This window comes from Oryzias melastigma, linkage group LG22 (genome assembly GCF_002922805.2).
Source record: "Oryzias melastigma strain HK-1 linkage group LG22, ASM292280v2, whole genome shotgun sequence".
Classification (NCBI taxonomy): Eukaryota; Metazoa; Chordata; class Actinopteri; order Beloniformes; family Adrianichthyidae; genus Oryzias; species Oryzias melastigma.
Window position 1 is genome coordinate 23,004,011 of NC_050533.1, and position 20,843 is coordinate 23,024,853.

At 40.5% G+C, this 20,843-nt stretch overlaps 1 protein-coding gene and 1 long non-coding RNA gene across 5 annotated transcripts in view; one reads left to right on the forward strand and one right to left on the reverse strand.

The window, feature by feature from the left end:
• The window catches only part of apoba (apolipoprotein Ba), a 36,110-nt gene extending 16,437 nt beyond the window's left edge, over window positions 1-19,673 (forward strand). Inside the window, exons 16-29 of one of the 4 annotated variants that reach the window (XM_024266388.2) lie at window positions 2,030-2,194; window positions 2,909-3,114; window positions 3,185-3,367; window positions 3,454-3,584; window positions 4,761-4,971; window positions 5,046-5,218; window positions 5,331-5,506; window positions 6,679-6,800; window positions 6,913-7,286; window positions 7,455-15,005; window positions 15,108-15,219; window positions 17,830-17,868; window positions 17,972-18,158; window positions 18,310-19,673. In XM_024266388.2, the coding sequence (XP_024122156.1) occupies window positions 2,030-2,194; window positions 2,909-3,114; window positions 3,185-3,367; window positions 3,454-3,584; window positions 4,761-4,971; window positions 5,046-5,218; window positions 5,331-5,506; window positions 6,679-6,800; window positions 6,913-7,286; window positions 7,455-15,005; window positions 15,108-15,219; window positions 17,830-17,868; window positions 17,972-18,158; window positions 18,310-19,494 (10,815 nt within the window). In that variant the 3' untranslated portion in view covers window positions 19,495-19,673. Of the gene's footprint in view, window positions 1-1,689; window positions 2,195-2,908; window positions 3,115-3,184; window positions 3,368-3,453; window positions 3,585-4,760; window positions 4,972-5,045; window positions 5,219-5,330; window positions 5,507-6,678; window positions 6,801-6,912; window positions 7,287-7,454; window positions 15,006-15,107; window positions 15,220-17,829; window positions 17,869-17,971; window positions 18,159-18,309 lie in introns of those variants that run through there. The other 3 variants (XM_036209896.1, XM_036209895.1, XM_036209897.1) reach the window with 3 other exon arrangements.
• Window positions 4,027-4,637, reverse strand: LOC118597990. Its single transcript, XR_004947021.1, has 2 exons — window positions 4,487-4,637; window positions 4,027-4,382 (listed from the first exon to the last, which is right to left on the reverse strand). It is a non-coding gene; the product is annotated as an uncharacterized LOC118597990 (long non-coding RNA).
• Window positions 19,674-20,843: the final 1,170 nt, after the last annotated feature.

Genomic DNA, 20,843 nt, shown 5'->3' on the forward strand with positions numbered 1-20,843 from the left:
TCCACAAGATGACTTACAGTTGAAACTAAATATGTTGCATTACCTACAATAATGCTGGTGCGAAAGCTGTAAGCTGAATTAGCCTGCTGAAGTGCTGATAGCTGAAGATGCTGAAATTGATAGCTAAAAAAACTGTATCTGATAGCTGAAAGCACTTAAGTTGATAGCAAGATAAAATATTAGCTAAATGTCAAATAAGTCTAAAATAAACGCTGTTAAAATGTCTGTTTTAACCAAAACAGTGAGCATAAAGCTAATGTATTAGCTAAATTCTAAATTAGCCTAAAAAACAGGAAAATAACTTAGAGTACCCAAAAAAGCTAGAATGTAGCTGAAATATTAGCTAAACTCCAAAGTACCCTAAAAAAAAGCAGCATTCATCCATCCATCCATCCATCCATCTTCCTCCGCTTCATCCAGGACCGGGTCGCGGGGGCAGCAGTCTAAGCAAAGATGCCCAGACTTCCCTCTCCCCGGCCACTTCCTCCAGCTCCTCTGGGGGGACCCCGAGGCGTTCCCAGGCCAGCCGAGAAACATAGTCTCTCCAGCGTGTCCTGGGTCTTCCCGGGGCCTCCGCCCAGTGGGACATGCCCGGAACACCTCACCAGGGAGGCGTCCAGGAGGCATCCGGACCAGATGCCCGAACCACCTCAACTGGCTTCTCTCGATGCGGAGGAGAAGCGGCTCTACTCCGAGCTCTCCGGGTGACCGAGCTTCTCACCCTATCTCTAAGGGAGCGTCCAGCCACCCTCCAGAGAAAACTAATTTCAGCCGCTTGTAGTCGGGATCTTGTTCTTTCGGTCACGACCCAGAGCTCATGACCATAGGTGAGTTCTGGAACGAAGATCGACCGGTAAATCGAGAGCTTTGCTTTCTGGCTCAGCTCTCTTTTCACCACAACAGACCGGTACAGCGACCGCATAATAGCGGACGCAGCTCCAATCCGCCTGTCGATCTCACGCTCCGATCTTCCATCACTCGTGAGCAAGACCCCAAGATATTTAAACTCCTCCACCTGAGGCAGGAGCACTCCACCCACTGAGAGAGGGCAAACTACCTTTCTCTGGTCCAGAACCATGGCCTCAGACTTAGCGGTGCTGACCCTCATCCCGGCCGCTTCACACTCGGCTGCAAACCGCTCCAATACATGCTGGAGGTCCCGGTTCGATGGAGCCAACAGAACAACATCATCTGCAAAAAGCAGAGAGGAAATCCTGTGGTCCCCAAACCAGATCCCCTCCGGCCCCTGGCTGCGCCTAGAAATTCTGTCCATAAAGACTATGAACAGAACCAGTGATAAAGGGCAGCCCTGCCAGAGTCCAACATGCACCGGGAACAGGTCTGACTTACTGCCGGCCATGCGAACCAAGCTCCTGCTCCGGTCATACAGAGACCGGACAGCCCTGAGTAAGGCTCCCCGGACCCCATATTCCCAGAGCACTCTGGGAAAAAGCAGCATTCACACAATTAAAATGGTTTAACTGAAAACTTTAACTGCTCATCAAAAAATATTATAATATTTAATAATAACTTCTCTGCCAGAAATCATCTGTTATAAAATGGCCAAATTTTCAGCGTTAAGAGTTCTGGAAACAGTCCGTTTACTACAAAAACTGTAAAGATGGTGGGAAATTTCCATGTATTCCAAAGAAAAGGATGATTGCACAAACAATCATCAAGATCAGATTCTGATGAAATTTAATACAGCTACAAACCAGTGACGAATGCTGCTGTTTGTCAAAACAGTGCTGAAAAAAAAATATTCAAAGCTAAAGTCGGTCGTCCAATATAAATCTAGATTTTCCTCTAAAACAAATACTTGTTTTACAAAAAAAGTAAATGACAGTATTTGCTCTGATTGTTTTCTTTACCTGCTTTTTAAATGTTGAAATTTTAATTTAAAAAATGTACTAACAGAAATTATAAAATCGATATCTCTGTAATTATAAATTTGTAAAAAAAAAAAAAAAAATTGCATATACAGTGACATTAAGTGTTTTTTCCCCGTGTGTTCTATTTTTCCCAAAAGGCTTTCAATAAACTGACATCTAGTACTGAAAATGAGCTGTTTTTCCACTACATCTTCATGGAGAACGCCTTCAGTCTACCCACTGCTTCTGGTTTCCCTCTGACCTTCTCCATCTCTGGTGTGTTTGCACCTGGGGTCAGAGGAGGCTTGATTCCTTCAGCAATGGTAAGTATTGTAACTTGTATCTAATTGATTATCCTTCACCTGTTTGAATCATTGTTTATTGCAGCAGTGAGAGTGCACTGGTTCGTCTGCGGTGCATGTGGTCTCATGACTGTTAGTTTACATTGTCTCCATTGTGTCTCTGGTCCATCCCCTCTATCCCCTGGCTTCCAGAGGAGTGGTTTGTACTTTACTTGACACTATGTTGAGTAGTTCATCACGCTCTCGATGCTCATCCAAAGTTCAAGCAATCAGGTCTCATGCCTTCTCCTACATATTTTGTGTTATAAAGGATGTTTTTTTTTTTTTTTTTTTTTTTTTTNTAAACTTTCATCGTCCATGGTAAAAAATGGATAACGTGTCATTGCTTGGGTACGTCCCCTTAAATAAAAAAAAAACATTTTAAAAAATGTTATTTTTGAAAGTAAAACAACAGTTATTTTGAAATATAGACCTGTTTCCCATTTCACTGGCTTTTTGCTGTGATACTGACGTGTCGACGAACTGAAAGAGAACTCTTGCGAAAGCTTGTTTTGTATTACGGAGAGACCAACATCAGACACAGACATGACGGAGGCAATGTAGACATTTCGATTGATTAATGACGTGTCTAATGTTTGTGTAAATGCAACACAGAGACGGACCAGAGTAAATCAGCAAATTGGTATTACACCTTTACTCTATCTTGTTTGCTTTTATCCCTTGTTTGTCCCTCAGACTAGTTTGTCCTTCATGCCTTCAGTTGGCCTGGAGTTCATCACTCATATGGGTGTGCAGATCCCAGACTATGTGGATGCAGGGATTCAAATGCATACCAACATGTACCATGAGAGCTCACTCAATGCTAAAATCTCGATAAGCCGAAACCAGGTCAGAGTTTCGATTCCTGCCCCTACGTCCAACACTCAAGTGTTCAGCATCAGGTCAGTAGCACCTCTGATAGGTTGGATAAAATTTGAAATTGGATCTCACCCCTGGTTTGTTTACATGTAGCAACCAGCTACTGTCCATATCATCTGGTCAAACAAAGATTGTGCCCCTTCCAGTGGAGGATCGTGTAGACTCAACTGACTGTCGCCCCTTTTTAAGGGGATTAAACCTTTGCACAATACTGCATTACTACAATAGTTCTTCAGATAATCTGGCCCCATATTACCTTTTGAATCAAGACACAAGGTAAGAAAAAGTGCTCAAGATTCTGTTTTTTTTTAAAGAATACAAGAAATCCAAACTAGCTTAAATTTGTGTCCTGCCTTCTTTAGATTCGCAGTTGAAATCCAGCCGACTGGAAAAGTGTCAGAGTACACCGCCACCTTCACCGATGAAACAGTAAGAGAGGGGAAAAGGGGTCGACACAAAGTTGAGTCCCTGAAGCTTACCTTGAAAGCAGAAGGTACAAGTATGAGAGAAAACTTTTGAAATCCTTTGACAAATAGTCAAATAGTTCCACATTTGGGACAGCAGTTGTCCAGTACAACCACAGAGGTGTCTGTGACTTCTGAGCAGTATGGAACATGGAAATGTCTTTACCGTGGGACAAATAAAGTGTAATCATGTCTTATCTAACTGTGGGAACACGAGCGGTTCAGGCACACACTAAAGGGGGACTCAAACCAGATGGAGGCGTGGTTCCAGATTTAAAAAAAGTTTATTTATAAATAGTTTAAAAGTAATGAGTTAGTAAAAAACCTGTGATAAAACCCATTGGGGCCTAGAGCCCACCTGCAACAGAGACCTGGTTGCTCAAGCAGAATAAATAACCAAAAACAAACGCATGCATAAACATAAAAGAAAAGCACAAAACCCAGGGAACAGCACCAAACAACCAGAATGTCCACTTGAGAACCAGTCCCTTTTGCCGCAGCTCTGAAAGATTAAAACAAATGAACAGGCAAATAGGCCCTTTGCGGTATACAGGTCAATAAAAGAATCAAGTAAAAAACGTTAGTCCGTCGGCTGCTCCAGCAGGACTCCGGCAAAACGTAGGAGTACCAGTCCCGACAGGCCACCAGGTTCCAGAAGCACCAATATGATCCGCTGAGCAGAGGGAGTGCAGGGGTTGCAGCTGTGCGGTTGACCCAGTGGAGCTGACGTGGAGGACCCGTGGAGCATCCGTAGCCAGTCTTGATTGATAAAACCAGACACAGAAAAAAAAGACCCCAAAACAGCAGCGGGTTCCACCTACATAACCCTGTGGAAGCAAACCAGAAAGACAGGCAGCAGGGAATTACCTCAGCGGCCAGAGAACATGCAGGGTAAAGAGGGATGCGCCACACAGACCAGTGTTGAAATTACCTGTAGGAAGCAATTTACTCAAATTCACTTCTACCTAGTCGCATGCTGATTTGCAATACGACTAGGTCTTCCAACTACCACTGCACGGGCAGTGGAGCCCAGTGGCAACCTGTGAAGGGAGTTAGTCTCAGCCCAAGAATCTGGATATGTCAGCTCAGTCCCCTTTTATAGTGACCAGGTGCTTATTAGCAGCACCTGGGTAGGATTATCTGCACCTGCACATCAGCCTGATTAAACCATCCTGCCACATAACCTTAACTCTCGTTGTTTCTAGGAGAAGAACCAATGGAAGTCACAGCATCTGTGAAGTACAATCATAATAAGAACCTCATTTTAACCGAGCTCCTCATTCCCGACTATGACGTGGAAGCAGTAGTAAAGATGGCAGTAAGTGACAGTGAATATAGTGAAAAAATGCTCAGAGGAATCACCATCGACATCACCAACAAGAACATCCCACAGCTGATGTTTGTTGGACGTGCAAGGTATGTTTGTGATGCAGTTGTGGGAAAAAATGACAAGCGCTATTTCGTAAAACTCAAAGTTTTTTTAAATGTAGACTTGATACCTTGAAAGAGGCCCTGGTACAGGTCCATGTGGACATCCCCCCACTGAAGACCAATGGGTCTGTACTGGCATTCCTGAACAAGGATGAACATGTGCTCTTTGATGTTGAGACAGTTGCTCTCCTCCCTGGGACTTCCTACCAACAGAAAACTTCACTGAAATACGGTAACTGTTTTTCACTGAAATACGGTAACTGTTTTTCACAGTAGAAAGGAAACATTTGAAAGATTCAGTTATCTGTTTTTATAAGGGACATACTTTGATGTTGTCTTTACAGATGAGGACAAGTTTGAAGTGGAATTAAAAACACATCTTAATTCAGAGATAGAGAAAGTTATACCAAATGCAAAAGAGCGTCACAAGCTGCTTCAGCAGTACGTAGATGATCTCCTGGACCAGAGGGTGACTAATACTGATATGAAACTACGCCACATAGTCACCAAGGGTATTGAGGTAAATGTATAACTGTTTCTGATCAAGAAGAAATAGGTTAAATTAGATCGCTGTGCTAATCAATGCTAGAACTCAAGTTTAATTGAACCAATCAATCAATCTTGGGCATATTGCTTGATTATGACATAGAAAATATTTCCATATTGAATTTTAGACTCTCGTTTTTGTTTGATTTTTCACTTTCTAATCCCTCTACATGTCTAATTTTACGGCAACAAGAACACTTCTAATCTACTTAGTGTCTCAACTAAAACATTCTCGGTATCTTGGATGTGATAGTCTGGAGATGGTGTAGAAAAACTCTGAACACACACGTTAATGCTTCCACCAGAAACATGGTTTATAGGACACAGATGCTCCTGTTCAAAGTCACTTGATAAACTGTCAGCAAGCTAAATAACCTCAGACAAGCACAAGTTTTATTGATCTGAATCACGTTCATTGGTGTGTATGAACTAAAAATCAAGTAAAAATCATATAATTTTACATTTGAATTCATTAGTTCATCATGTGGGAAATATAAAAGACCAAGCAGGTCTTTTACTTGTCAGTTCTAAAGTTTACAGCATTTTTTCCAAAAGATAACAGCACGGCTTGGCCAAGGCCTGCAAAGTGAAATGTAGAGAAACCAACAGCATTGTAACTGCTTTTGATCAATGAGACAAAGTGGTCATCATGCAGTGTGAGATGAGGTGGAAACTAGCATTTCAACAAATGTATTTATTAATCTTAAAAAAATGAAGTGTGGGGTAAGGTTTTATTTGGTAGATCCAAGAGATAGACGCGCCAACATTTGTTTATGAACCTAGGTATAAACCTAACTTATGAAGAGATAAAAGGGAAGTCAAACTTCTGACAGCTAAATGCCAAAGCCCAATTTGCAAATAACAATGTGAGAATTTAGACTTTCAAAACAGTCCACCATATTTGTTATCCTGAAGATCTTTGAAGCCATCAGGTTCATTTTTTAAAAACCATAGACTCAGAACAGGTCAGCTCCTGGATTTAAGTTCACAATCTTTCTCTTGAATTACTGCTAATCTCTGTGAAATATACCATATTAACCGTGAGCTCTTTTTTTGCATGACCTAGTTCCAATGTCTGTTCTGTGGAGCTTGAAGCCAGTCTAAACTGCTTTGTTAAATTGGGATTTTTTTATTGCCACTCTAAAGGCAGGTAACATTTGGCTCGACAAACTGACGGCACGCTTCCCGTCACTTGCAAGCCTACGAAGTAAGAGGAGCATCTCAGATCTCACTTTGCCTGCTCTGCCGGAAAAACTATTTTGGGAAGTGTAAGTGTTTTCAAGTATTTTACAAGTACATTTATTTAGCCTGAAATGCTACTAAGCTCACAGTTTTTAATAAATTTTATTCTTAATTATGCATTGTATTTTATGTCAACAGTGACAGTCTGTTCCGATATCAGTTCAACAAGGACACAAAGTTCCTCTCCTTTCATCTTCCATTTGGGGGCAAAAAGTCAGAAGACTTAAACTTTCCAAAGTCTGTCTCTGTCCCAGCTATAGCTTTAAAACCAATAGGCTTGTACATCCCAGCCAAAACATACTTTCTTCCGACATTCACAATTCCACCTTCTTTGGATTTTAACGCTCCTCTCTTTGGTCTGGCTGAAGTATCGACCAAGATCCACAGCAACCTTTATGACTGGGATGGCTCGATCTCCTTGGGCAACGATACTGTCAATGCTCCCAGCTATGTTGTTCAGTACAAGTCCATAGCTCAGTCCCCACTGAGTCTGCTCTCCTATAAACTTGAAGGTAAGCATCTTGTTTTCTATTTTTTTTTTTTTAGCAAATTAAAGTATTTCTGGAAAGGAGAGATTAGGAACACACTGGTATAAGAAAGGAAAATCAGATACTACAGACTTACATCTATGACATATTTGCCTTTGTTTTAAAATTGTCTTTTTCCTTATTTGCTTTAAGGAGTCGGGATGTTATTGGGAAGAGCTGATGAAAACCTCAAATATCTGCTCAATACTTCCTTTAGCCATAACCTTGTTGACTTGAGCTTCAGTGCTATGGAAACCTTAAGAGTAGGTAGCAAATTCAATGCAAATGCATATTACAGGATGAAGGCCTCCAGTCCGTTAGGCCTGCATGCCTCTCTGGACTATTCCGCTTATTCAACTTCCACTCTGAATTCAGATGAAGTATCAGGAGATGGAACTTTGGAGGGACAACTTAGACTTGGGTCACTCTACACCAACGCGTACTACATGCACAAATATAACGTACGTCCTCTGGACCGAGAAGGACAAGGAGAGTTAATGTTACGCTTTAACTCACCTTTTATTAGATTTCACAACACGATCCGTGGAGTCTATGCTAAGGCTGAGTTGAACCTTGTGTCCAGAACTAGTGTGGCCAGAGACACCTTTAAACATGTGGCAGAGCTGAAGTACAAAGACGCACAACTTATCCTAAAGTGCAATGCTGCTGGGGCAGCTATGGGTAAATTGTTTAGCAACCAAGTTGAGCTTGGGATATCAAGTCAAATGTCCATGCTCAGAATTGAATCGCAAGGAAATGATGACACAGGAAGAATATATTCTCTTATATCTGGATCCCTGGATCCAAATGGACTTGAAATGATGTCAGAGGGTTCCCTGATCTCTGAGGCAGGCCGAGCATTACATAAGGCAAATGTGAGGATTGGAAGAAATGGTCTAACCTTTGGAGGAACAAATAACATTCAGTGCAGTCCAGTTACAGTGGAGAATATCTTTGATGGCGCTTTAAACACCACTGGAGCATCACTCTCATCTATGACCAAGGCCATGGGTGAAGAGGGCAGGGGGGAGCTGAACATTAAGGGTAAACTCACAGCTTCAGAGGCTGCTTTCTATAGTGACCTCAAGGGCTATGCGTATGATGCAGCTGCCTCAAACAACATAAAAATCGAATTGAAAAAAGGAACTCTGACCTTCACTGGAAATGCAGAGGGAACTCTGAAGCAAATGAGAACAGAACACAGCCACACACTGGCTCTGAGTCTGTGGAAACTCTCCCTTCATTCCAAATCTGACAGCACAATCTGTGATGACATTTACTACAAACAAGACACTAAAGTTGATTTAAAGCCGTTTGTTATGTTGATTGACATGACCAATGACCTTGGTATTTATGACCTTAGTTTGAACAACGAAGGCCATGTGAAGCTTGAGCCACTAAAGCTGGATCTCAGTGGAAGTGTAAAGGGAGCCTATGGGGAAGACAACAACATCAAACATATTTATGAGTTCACCTATGAAGATTTGGCTGGTTCTGTGAAATACAGTACATCTGGAATCATAATGAATGCCCAATTAAGTCACTTCTGTGAGATAGAATTCGCTGGACTTGCTTCAATATCAAACTGTCAGGCCCGAATAAATTCTGAACCTCTTCATGTTGATGTTTCCATTCGCACCATGGCCCTGCCCTTCAGTCTGACAATTGATGCACTTGCCAATAGTGAAGGAGAAATACATCTACATGGGAAGCACAATGGGGGGATATCCAGCAAACTGCTGGTCAAAGTTGCACCACTTGTTCTTGCAATGTCACATGATGTCCAGGTATCAACAATGCACCGTCTCTCCCGTGGAGAGTATTCCACTGGCTTAGTTAGCAAATTGGAAGGCCTCCTTTCTCCAAACGACCAATCTGCAGATTGGAAAGTAAACTCCAACCTGAACAACCATGTCTTTGAGCAGAGCATCAGTGCCTACAACAATCCTGAAAAGTTTGGAATTGAATTTTCAGAAGTAATACAAACAAACATTATCAGCAAACAAAATAAATCAAAAAGAGAAACAGAAAAATTCAGTTTGGACGGATTTCTAAAGTACGACAAGAACAGTGACTGTCATATCATTGAAATTCCGTTCGCCCAAAATTTTCCTGTTGCTTTTGAGAGGCTCAAGAACACACTTCTACAAGGCCTAGAATCACTCCATAAAATGATAAGGAATTTAGATGTTAATAAGTGCATTACCGACTTCAGAGCCAGTTTAGACCAATTACCAAAAAAGGTTAAAAGCTTCTTGCGGGCAATCGACTTGGAGAACAAAGTGAATAAAGTGAAGGAGAAACTGGATTATTGGATCAATGAATTTTCTATAACAATGGATGACATGGAGCTTGTGGTGAGTAATTTGAAACAAAACATTGAAAACACAATAATAGACACTGCAACTAAAGTCAAAGATCTAATTTCTACAATTGAGGAGTATGCCAAGTCAGAGGAGCTAACTGAAAAGCTATCAAGCATGCTGTCATATGCTGAAGACCAACTCAAAGCATTTGACGACAAATACAAAATAAAGGAGTCTCTAGTTAAAGTGCTGGCTTTCTTGGAAGATATCATCCAACAAGTTGATCTGCAAAAGCTCAAGGAAAGCAGTGCTGCATTCCTACAGAAGCTTGATTCAAAATACGGCATCATGGATGCAATTGGGGGGAAATTATCACAGCTGAAACAGGCTATTGAAGACTTCAACCTCAGCCTTTTCTTAGAGAGTGTAAAAAATGAACTACTCTCGATTGACTGGCCTTCTTACATTGAACAACTTTCATATCAAATCCCATCATCGGAGATCATGAAATTCATGGAATCCATGAATGAAGTTATTGTCAATTGGATTGATGAATATGACATTCCCAACAAGCTTAATGCCATATACTCCTACTTTAAGAATCTCTTTGTGAAATACAACCTTGATGTGATTACCAAAGACTTGATGGATCAGACAGTGAACCTTGTTGAACAATTTAAAATTGAAAAGACTGTGCAGTCAATGGTTGAGGCAATAAAATCAATCAAAATTGAATTTATTTATGATAAAATGATGGACTTTTTGTACACAGTGACAAAGCAGCTCAGACAATATGACATAAAGAAAACCATCCATGACCTCAATGAGCTTATCTCTTCAACAATCAAGTCAATGAAAGAATTTGATTACGACAAATTTGTTGACATGACAAACAGGAAGATTATAGAAGTGACTAAGTACCTCAATAATCAGATTGAGAAATATGAGATTCTTGAAAAGATTGAGGCTCTACGAGAGTACTTAAGAGAAATCCAAAATTCCATCTTCACATATTTAGAAGAGTTAAAAAAAACAAAGGTGGCAGATGCTCTGAACAAACTGAAAGATGTTATTGACACTGCATTTTATAACGATGTAAAGTTGAAGCTGCAGGACATGCTTGAGGATGCTAGGCAAAGGATTGTAGACATGGATATCAGAGAGGAATTGTACAAGTATCTTCAGAGAGCCAGTGAATCCTACAGCAATATAGTTGCATACATATCTGCCCAGTTTAATCAACTTGTTGAAAACATTATACAAATGACCAGTGATAATGAGATCATCAACCAGGCAAAGCAAGCAACAAATGATCTACTGGAACAGTTGAAAAGAGCGGAGATTGACATTCCATCCATCAATATTCCTCTCACGGATCTTGTAATACCACCATTGACCATCAAGCTGAGCAAGCTGCAGGAGATCAGCATCCCAGCTCAAATATCAGTTCCTGAATTTACCATCCTAAATCTGTATACAGTGCCTTCCTTTACTATAGACTTTGATGAGATCAAGACCAAGATCATTACTATCATAGATAACATCAGAGCGTTTGAGATAAAAATCCCAGACCCAGAGCAAATCTTTGGAGACCTAAAGGTTCTGTATCTTTTTGAACTGCCAGACCTTACCCTTTCTGAAATATCTCTTTCAGAAAAGAAATTACCAACCATTAGCATCCCAAAATTAAAACAGCAAAACTTTGAAATTACAATGCTTCCTGTTCCAGATATTACAATTCCAGACACATCAAAAGACATTTGCATACCATTTTTTGGAAAACTTTATGGAGAACTTAGCATAAATTCTCCACATTACACTTTAATAAGTACAGGGAAAATTGAGAATGCAACATCTTCCCTGAAAAATCCACAGTTTATGGCATCTTTTACTTCTCAGGCCAAATCTCCTATTGAGCTGCTGGAGTACACTTTTGAAGCCACCACTTTGTTGGAAGCCCCTCGAATGAAGAAACTGCAATTCACAGAAACAGTGAAAGCAACACATAAGGCTTTTTCTATTGATCATAAAGGATATCTGACACTCACAAGCTCGTCTGCAGAAGTCTCTGCCACGACTATTACAAAAGTCACAAGCCAAATGTACACAGCGGACTCCTTCAACAGTGTGGCTCTTTCATTACAGAGTGGAATCAATGCAGATATTAACACTACTTACAACCACTACTTGGACATCCCATCAATCAAAATTTCAAACCAGGCATCCATGAAACAAAACATAAAAGCAATAATGGACTCTGGCAGAATAACAGTGGTTGGCCAAACCAGTGGTGATGGAAAGGGATCCATTCAAGACTACACTGATGAAGGAATTCACTTCAACCATGCTGAGTTCAGTGTTGATTTAAGCACAGCAAAGTTTGTGTTAGCAGGTGAGACACATTCTAAGACTCTAATGTCAAAACACTCACTTAATGCTGAATCTGTCATCTTCAGCCACATCATTGTTGAAGCAAACTGTGAGACCAAGAGTCCATTTATCAAAAAGAGTGTTTTTGCCTTAAATGGAGAAGCTCATATTGGGGATCTGAAAGCTGCCCTCACGGCCTCGCATGATGCTGAGTTCAATGGACATCTGATTGGAACTATGTCAAATGGGGTGGACTTTATGATTCATCCATTTGAGATGTCTCTTGATGTAAAGAACAAGCTCAATTTAAAAATGTTCTTCCCCCTAAAACTGTCTGGTAAGGTGGACCTGCACCATGACTACGGTGCTGTACTTAACTCTGAAAAGCAGGGTGCCTATTGCATTGCTTTGGTGAGATTCAACCAGTACAAGTACAGTCAAAACTTCACAGCAGAGAACACTAAATTGGATGTCTACCTTAAGTCTTCAGTTAATGGAGAAGCTAATTTGGATTTTCTTACTCTTCCTGTCTCCATTCCAAGGATGTCCTTGCCTTTCATTGAAATCACAACTCCAGAGATCAGAGATTTTTCTTTGTGGGAAGACACTGGATTAAAATATCTGCTTATCACACCTCATCAGACATTTGACATGAACCTGAAGCTTCAATACAACAAGAACCCTGAAACACACAGTTTTGAATTGCACCTAGAACCAATCTACAGTGCCATCAATGACAATGCAAAAATCATTCGGACTCAATTTGAAGTATGCAGAGACAAAGTTGTCAAACTTCTGAAAGATTCGTACAATGAAGCAAAATCTCAGTATATCAAACACAAGATTGATACTTCGGGCCTGCCTCCAAGAATTTTCCGAGTCCCTGGATACACCATACCAATACTAAATATTAAGGTTTCTGCATTCAGGGCTGAGATGCCAGCCTTTAGCTACTTTATTCCCAAAGAGGTCAGTACGCCAAGCTTCAAAGTTCCAGCCTTGGGTTTCTCTGTGCCATCATACACCCTCGTATTGCCAACCTTGAGATTCCCCGTTGTGCATGTTCCAGAAACATTAGGAGAAATAAAGTTGCCCAGTTTCACTCTGCCACGTGTTCAAGACAACATTGAAATCCCGTCTTTCGGAAACCTCACTTTTGACTTCTCCCTCAAATCTAACATGATAACTTTAAGTGCCAATGCAGCGCTTTCCAAACAATCAGATGTTGTTGCTCGATTTGGAGCTTCCTCAAAATCTGTGTTTGACATTTTGAATAGCAAGATTGATGGTACCAGTAGCCTGACAATAAAGAGGGGGTTGAAAGTGGCATGCATCATGTCTCTGGAGCACAATAACATAGAAGCAAACCATGAATGTGCTGTTATTCTCACCAAGAAGAGCCTGGAAGCTTCAGTAGCCAACACTGCTAAAATCAATTTACCTTTCCTCCAACTAGAGTTTAATCAGGAACTCTCAGGGAATACTAAGACCAAGCCAAATGTTTCATCCAAAAAGAAAGTAAGATACATGTTTAATATTCCTCTGTTTGGGTCTACAGGCAAAGGAAACTTTGATATGAAATTGGAATTGGAGGGACTTCCTTCTCACCTGTCTTTTGAGTCATCAACACAAGGGAAGTCAGATATAACAATAATGGATATGTATAATTTAAACAAAGATTTTGAAAATAAAGCTAGTTTCTACATTAATATCAATGGCTTTAGTTCAACCGCAGGAACATCCTTAAAATTAAGCATGAACAGACAAGAGAAGCTGAAGCGAAGTTTAAGCAGAAACATTTTCTCTTTTGATTTGGAAAACTATTTGGGTGTTGGGGTTTCGTTAATTAAAGTGTATGCCAAAGTCGATTATAAATGCAACAATAATCTCGACTTGGAGTTTTTCAGCACAAATGGAAACCATACTGTAACAGGAGAACTTGACTTTGTCCCTTTGGCGACTCTCACAATCACAACAAACACCGACAGTAATCAGGTTAGTGACTTTGGTGACGTTGGATTCATACACGGGATAAACCTAGCCTGCAGTCCTGAGAAACAGACCTTCACCTGGAGTGGAAAGCAAAGGTTATTATCAGTAGTTCATTGTTCTGATTTATCTATCTCAAACGATGAATCTGAGCAACGTTTGGGGCTCACTGGAGAGGTGGAGGGTCCTCTGGCATTCTTAAAGTCCATTAGGCTTCCGGTGTATCAAAGAACTCTGTGGGATGTGCTTAAATTTGATCAGGTCACAAATATAAACTCCAGACAGTTTCTTAACTTCTCATGTAGTATAGTTTACACAAAGAATAAAGATGGCTATACTATTGGAATCCCATTTAAACAATTTGAAAATGGTGTTACTTTCAGCATTCCTGAAATCAGCATCACACTGCCTTCCTGGATACGAGATATCTCCAAATCCATTAAGAATGAAGAGCCTATTGTGCCGGATCGTCTCATTCTTCCACCTGCATTCTCACTTCCTGCTTTTGACGTTCCTTTCACCAACTTACATGTAGAGCCATTGACAGTGGATCCAAAGAACTTTGATGTACCGAAAGTGATCTCCACCACAGCTTTCGATATCACACTGCCTGGCTTGCCAGTAATGTCAGTACCCAGTTACAACATCAACACAGAGTATGTGCAGCAGACAATGCCTTTCCTCATGTTCAAGATTCCACTGCATAAAATCATAGTCTCTTCTTTCACTCTGCCAACATCTGTCACTGTTGGGGATCTCACAGTCAGCATGAATGAAATTACCAGTCTCATTCCAAACTTTGAAATTCCCCCCATTATGATCCCAGAACAAAAACTTGAAATCCCTGAAATGGTTCTGCATCTGCCCACAAGTGTGTTTGTCCCATTCTTTGGAGCTCTCAGTGCTACGTTGAAGGTTTCTTCACCCATTTATAATGTGTCAACTACTGCCAGTGTGGAGAAGAAGGACCCTAATCTATCGGGTTTACTCAACTCTGCCTGCAGTTCTACCATGCCCTTCTTGGAATATGACCTTACTGGTGAGGAGAGCACACTTTTCACTTAACTTGAAAGCACGTGTCTGTAAAAAATACACTACTGAATGCCCCAAAATACATAATATTCTGTTGATGTGTCAACAGCCACTGCAATCGTCAAATACGATAATGGACTGGTGGCTTTAAATGGGATATGCAACTTCATTCACAGTGATGTAAATGTCAACTGGCAACATGTTTTGGTGCACACGCTAAGGTAAGAGTATTTCATATTAAAGGTACAAAAATAAACATTTTGTAGTTTTATACTTCCTTGCTAAATGTTTATGTCTGTGTTAACACTGAATTAAGTAAACTTTCTTTGAGTTTTGATAATTCATCCTAATCCTGAAGCTGTGAAGCTGCCCCCTATCATAACACTACCTCAACCATGTTTAACTGTGATGTTGCTGTTCTTTTGAAGTGGATGCATTCAGACCAGGATAGTCTGACAGTACATTTGGGTGGGGATACTACCAAAAATGCTACAATTAGTGTTAATGCTAAACACAATCGCTGTAATGCGTCTTCGATGGACTGTATGCTGAGATGTGGACTTTGTAATGGTCTGTTAGGATGAAGACAGCAGAGTCCAAAGGTATTTCTCTCATCTTACTGCTTCATCCTTGATCTCCACTAAACTTCAACCCCGAGTTGTGGTTGTTAATGAGTGGGTCGGATTGCAGATAGAGGCGACAGAATCGAGCTTCCTACAGGGTGGTTGTGATCTCTTCATAGATTGGTTGAGACACTTACAGTAGAGCAAAAGATTATTTGATCCATTGCTGATCATGTAGATTTGCCCACCTGAGAAGAAATTGGCTGTCATCCTAAAAATAGGTTCATTTGAACAATGAGACATCAAAAATCAAAGTATTGAGATGCATTTATTTGCATTTCATTGAGGGAAATAAGTATTTGATCCCCTAGTAGGAGTTCTGGTTCACACAGACCAGAGGAAATGATGAAAACTGGGAGAGTAAAGACGGTCCCTCAGCCATTTATTATGGTGAATGGTGGAAAGTAAAAACAAATAAACTAATTAACACAAAAATCAAAGTGTGATTTAACATTTGAAATAATTAACATAAATGCTCAGGTTTCGTGGCATTAGACCAGGCTGCACAGTAACACGCTCACCTCATGGCCCTGGTTTGAATCCTGGCTAGGTCCTTCCTGTGTGGGTTTGCATGCTCTCCTTGTGGGTGTGCGGGTTTTCTCTGGGCACTTTGGCTTCCTCCCACAGTCCAAAAACATGCTTCATCAGCTAATTGGTTACTCTAAATAACCTTTAGGTGTGACTGTGTGGCTCTGCGACTGACTGGGAACTGGTCCTGGGTGTACCCCGCCTTTACCAACAGTAGGATAGAGTTAAGATGATGGATGGATGGATAGTATTAGGCCCAATAACAGAAACACAACCAGTAAAACACCACTACTCTCAATGTAACTTAAGCAACAAAACCACAGGATTAAAAGTAATAAGTGTGAGTACAGAGCCAAAAAAAAAAAATAGATTAAAATAAATTAATAATTAAAACAGGAAAACCAGGCTTTCACATGCATAGATAAGACAGACACTGAAAAACAAATTTATTCCAGGAATTCTACCACAACAGAAGGAGGGGACTCTGGGAGCTTTGATAGTTAAAGCCTTAATCAGCTCTGTAGGAGGCAGAGCTGGTAGCAATGGAGAGACTGGACCTCTACAGGAGCTGAAACTTACACACAAAGCATATACACACCAGACCAGGGATCATAACACCAGGGGATCAAATACTTATACAATTAAATGAAAATACATTTGATTTCTTTATTTTGTGTGTGTGATTTTCTATCTCATATTGTTCAAATGAACAATTAGGATGTCAGACTGAATTTCTTTCTATGTGGGTAAATCTACAAAAATCAATAAGGTATAAAATAATTATTTCCTCCACTTCATAACTAGGAGTTATTTACACATTGAGAGGAGATCTAGGACATCTAGAGAGTGACACTAGAATGCCTTTCTAGTACGGGTGTAACGATTCATTTTAACAATGATTCATATCATAATTTGTAGTTGACGATACAATTTATATTAGATATTGGTTCATTTTGAACTATCCGATTCAAAAACCTAAATCAATTCAGGACATCTTTAGCTAAAACTTCCACCGGTGTGACTGGTCCTTGGTCCATGGACTTTGGTTGTTTTTATGTTGTAGTAAAATAAACCTATCACACCTCAATCCAAATGGGATTTTCCAAAATCAATTATTGATTTATTCCATTTTGAAACAATTTGATAAAAGTATAGGTTGATTCAGTTCATTTTGATTAACAACTTACCTCAGACAGATTGATGTGGTTGAATTGTGGGAGTGTAGATTAATTCATATATTAGGTTGATGAATCGTTACACTCCTACTTTGTAGAGAAAAAAGGGGATTGACATACTTCCTGTGGACTTTTTTGACTTTCTATATGAACTCTAATAGATTTAGATGGATTTCTTTCTGACAGATGAACTATGAACTTCGTTGAGTCTTCACTTCATTCCATTTTTTTCCTGCTTATTTGATGACCTCCTGGATGACACATTTTGGTCACTCACATCTTCTATGCTCACTGTTCTCTCCATGTGTGGATGATAGATCTCTCTGTTTTTCTTATTAACTTTAAAAGATTAAATATTTTGAATATGTGGATTATCAAGAATCACGTAGGGTGAACTCTGTGATCTACTATCGGGAAGATGCACAGGGCTGATGTTTTCTGCAGTCTGGGATCACAGGATAATGGAAATTCATCTTCAACACTAACGATTCTCTCTCTGTTTTAGAACGAAGCGTCAAACCTCTCGAGGTGACACCGTGGTTCCGTAAGTTCATCTTAGTTCTAGGAGTTTTCCTTCTCCTCTTCAGTGCTCAGACATGCTTCAGTTGAATGTGGAGCCAGCTTTTCTGTTCATTTCTGTCTGACAGGGAGTCCCGACACACTCTCAGCATTGACGTCACCAGCCGCACATTTGCTGATGTGAGCTTTCGTTTTGCTTCACGCAAAGACGGCCTCACTGCATCTGCATCGTCTCCATCCGCCGGTTTCCTCGCGCTGCATCTTCAGCGGAGGTCACCATCTCAGCTCCACGGAAAACTGTTCAGCCGCTACTTGGTGAGGCTTGCTCTCTGCTCCAAATCTGCTAGTGGTTTTTATCCACATTAAACAAAGCTGCAGTTAAGGTCAACAGAAAAGAGCTGATTCAACAGGAGAGTGCTGGTGCTGATTGGAAATGTTTAATCAAAGTTTTTCTCTCTTGCTGCAGTCACTTCCTGATAAGGACGTCAATGTTTTTAGTGCTAAGGTTCTTCTGAGAAATTCAGACAAGTTAGTCCTGCAGACAGCCTGGAATCTGGATTTCTTCAATGATGCGACTGAAGGCTTCAAGAGGAAGATTCCTGCGATGACAGATGCTGTTCTCAAGTTCATCAACAAGTATCACTCTGCACATTTTGGCTTTGACTTAAACCGCGGAGGTCAGAAGCTGAAAAATACGGTCTCTAGTCTTATGGAGACAGGATACCGGAAAGTTTTAGAGTTTCTGACCGAGCTGCAGAGTTGGGTGGAGGAGGTCTCTGATAGGAGTGAATCTCTGTTTAGAACGGCTTCTGACAGCTTGATGTCCATCGATGTTCAGGAAATTAGTGCCAAACTAACGATGATGGCTGAAGAAGGCATGAAAAACATGCTAATAAGGACAAACGCCCTGCTGGATGCTGTCAGACAGTTTCTGAATCGACAAAAGTTTTCAGTGCCTGGATCAGAAGCTAAGATGTCCATCACTGAGGTGTACCAGAAAGCTCGTCAGTACGTGTTAGGAGCTGTGGACGGAGCAGTCCAGTGGCTTACCAGTCTCATAGAGAAGACTTCCGCATACATAAGGAACACTAAAGTTTCCCTTCCTGCAACTGAGCTGGTTGTTAATGGAGAAGAGGTCATGGATAAACTGGCCTCTGTTGCAGAATCTGCGTATAATCAGATAAAGGACTCCAGTAGCAAAATGATGCTTTTCCCTTCCAAAACACTTAACGGTGTCCTTCAGCTCTTTGCTAAAAACGCTGACCAACTCCTCGCATACCTCAAAGATGAAAACTCAAAAATCCGTTCTCAGGTTGACGTCATTCATTCAGAGGTCCTAAAAACTTCCAGACGACACATCCAGGGAGCAAAGAGGCGCACGACTGATTTCAAAGATTTCACCAAACTCAAGATTAACCAGGTCTATAACTCTGTAAACATGGAGAATATAAACAACGGCGCGGAGATGTTTGTCGGAGCTCTGCAGTCAAATATATCTGACGCCTTCAGGGACAGTGTGGACGCTATGAAACGGATGTCCCAGAATGCAGCACCATACCTGAAAGTGGGCAACCAGAAGGTGGATGTTGAATTTCCGTTACCTTTCCTTTGGAAATCCTTCTATGAATGGCCCATTCCCAAGAGGCAGTGAAGCATGACTGTTTTCAGAAAATGCTTTTATTGGGACCGAACACAATGGTATTGATGTACAGTGTGTGAAGAAAATGTCTTTTCCTGTGAACTTCATGTAAATCCTCAAGGACTGAAGAAAGATTTGATGATTAGGACAATTTCAAAGTATAGGAGCTTAATTAAAGATTTTAAATGTTTGCTTGTCTCTTTTTTTTTGCATAAGGAAAAAAAAGTCAATGGTGCACACACAATTTGGGCAGCACAGCCAGAGTTTAAATATCTAAAAAAACTTTGGCAAGGTCACCACATCACATCTACCAATCAGAGACTCATCTTTGAACATATGACGGGTTCAGTCACTCAATCAGCTACGCCGACCCCGGGAGGCTGGCGAGCAGAGACGGGAGCAGATACTGCATTAAGGAAGAATTTCAAAATGAAAAAAGAAAAGCATCGTGAGGTTCAGGAGGACCGGGCAGGCTGCCTCTCCATCCAACAGCGGCCCTCCGTCTGGCAATATGAATTTACTGCAAAAGTTGTAATAATAATAATGCATAATATTCAGCAACCGGCTGTCTAATGTGACGAGGATGCCGATAATATACATGCTCAAGTTATTATTATATTTAGAAAATACCAGTTTAACTTACTTTTTTCTTTTTCTTTTTTGGAAAAGTCAGATAAGACTGAAATTGGTGTCTAATTTTTTTGAGCTTCCAATTTGACAGTTCTGGGTTAATAAAAAATCTATGTCACATTTTAACGGTTTCTACATGAAATCTAGTGAGCACGTAAAGTTTAAAGCAGCTGCAGTTATTTATTTTGCAAATGATGAAGATGAAGTCAATCCTCAAAAGGTAATAGAAACTGGAAACCACGAATAAAATCAGACACTCACTTCAGCCTTGTAAAGACAAGTCAGTGAAAACAATGTTACATTGAACCGATCTGAAAAAGGTTGCAGACAGCTGATGAAAAGCTGATGTACAGATGAGATTTTGTTTAATTTTGTCATTAATAATTTTACATCGTTTAACACCTCGTTTTATCTTTTTGTCGACGCTAACTACAATTTTATTGTTTTTTTCTGTTGATGATGGTAAAAACATCCATCCATCCATCTTCTGAACCGAATTAATTTATTTCGGGGTCACATTGTTGCCAGAACCAACATAGCTACAGTTGGCCAGAGGTCCCCAAAGTTTTTCATGTAAGGGCCACATTTTTCTCTGACGTGGGACCAGGGTCGGTTTGTAGGCCAACAGAAAAAGTGTAACAATCACAGCCTAAATGTAGAGATTTATTGTTTTCTAGAAAGCCACACATAGCCACATTGTAAATAACTCATTTCTGTAATCTTCCCAAAAA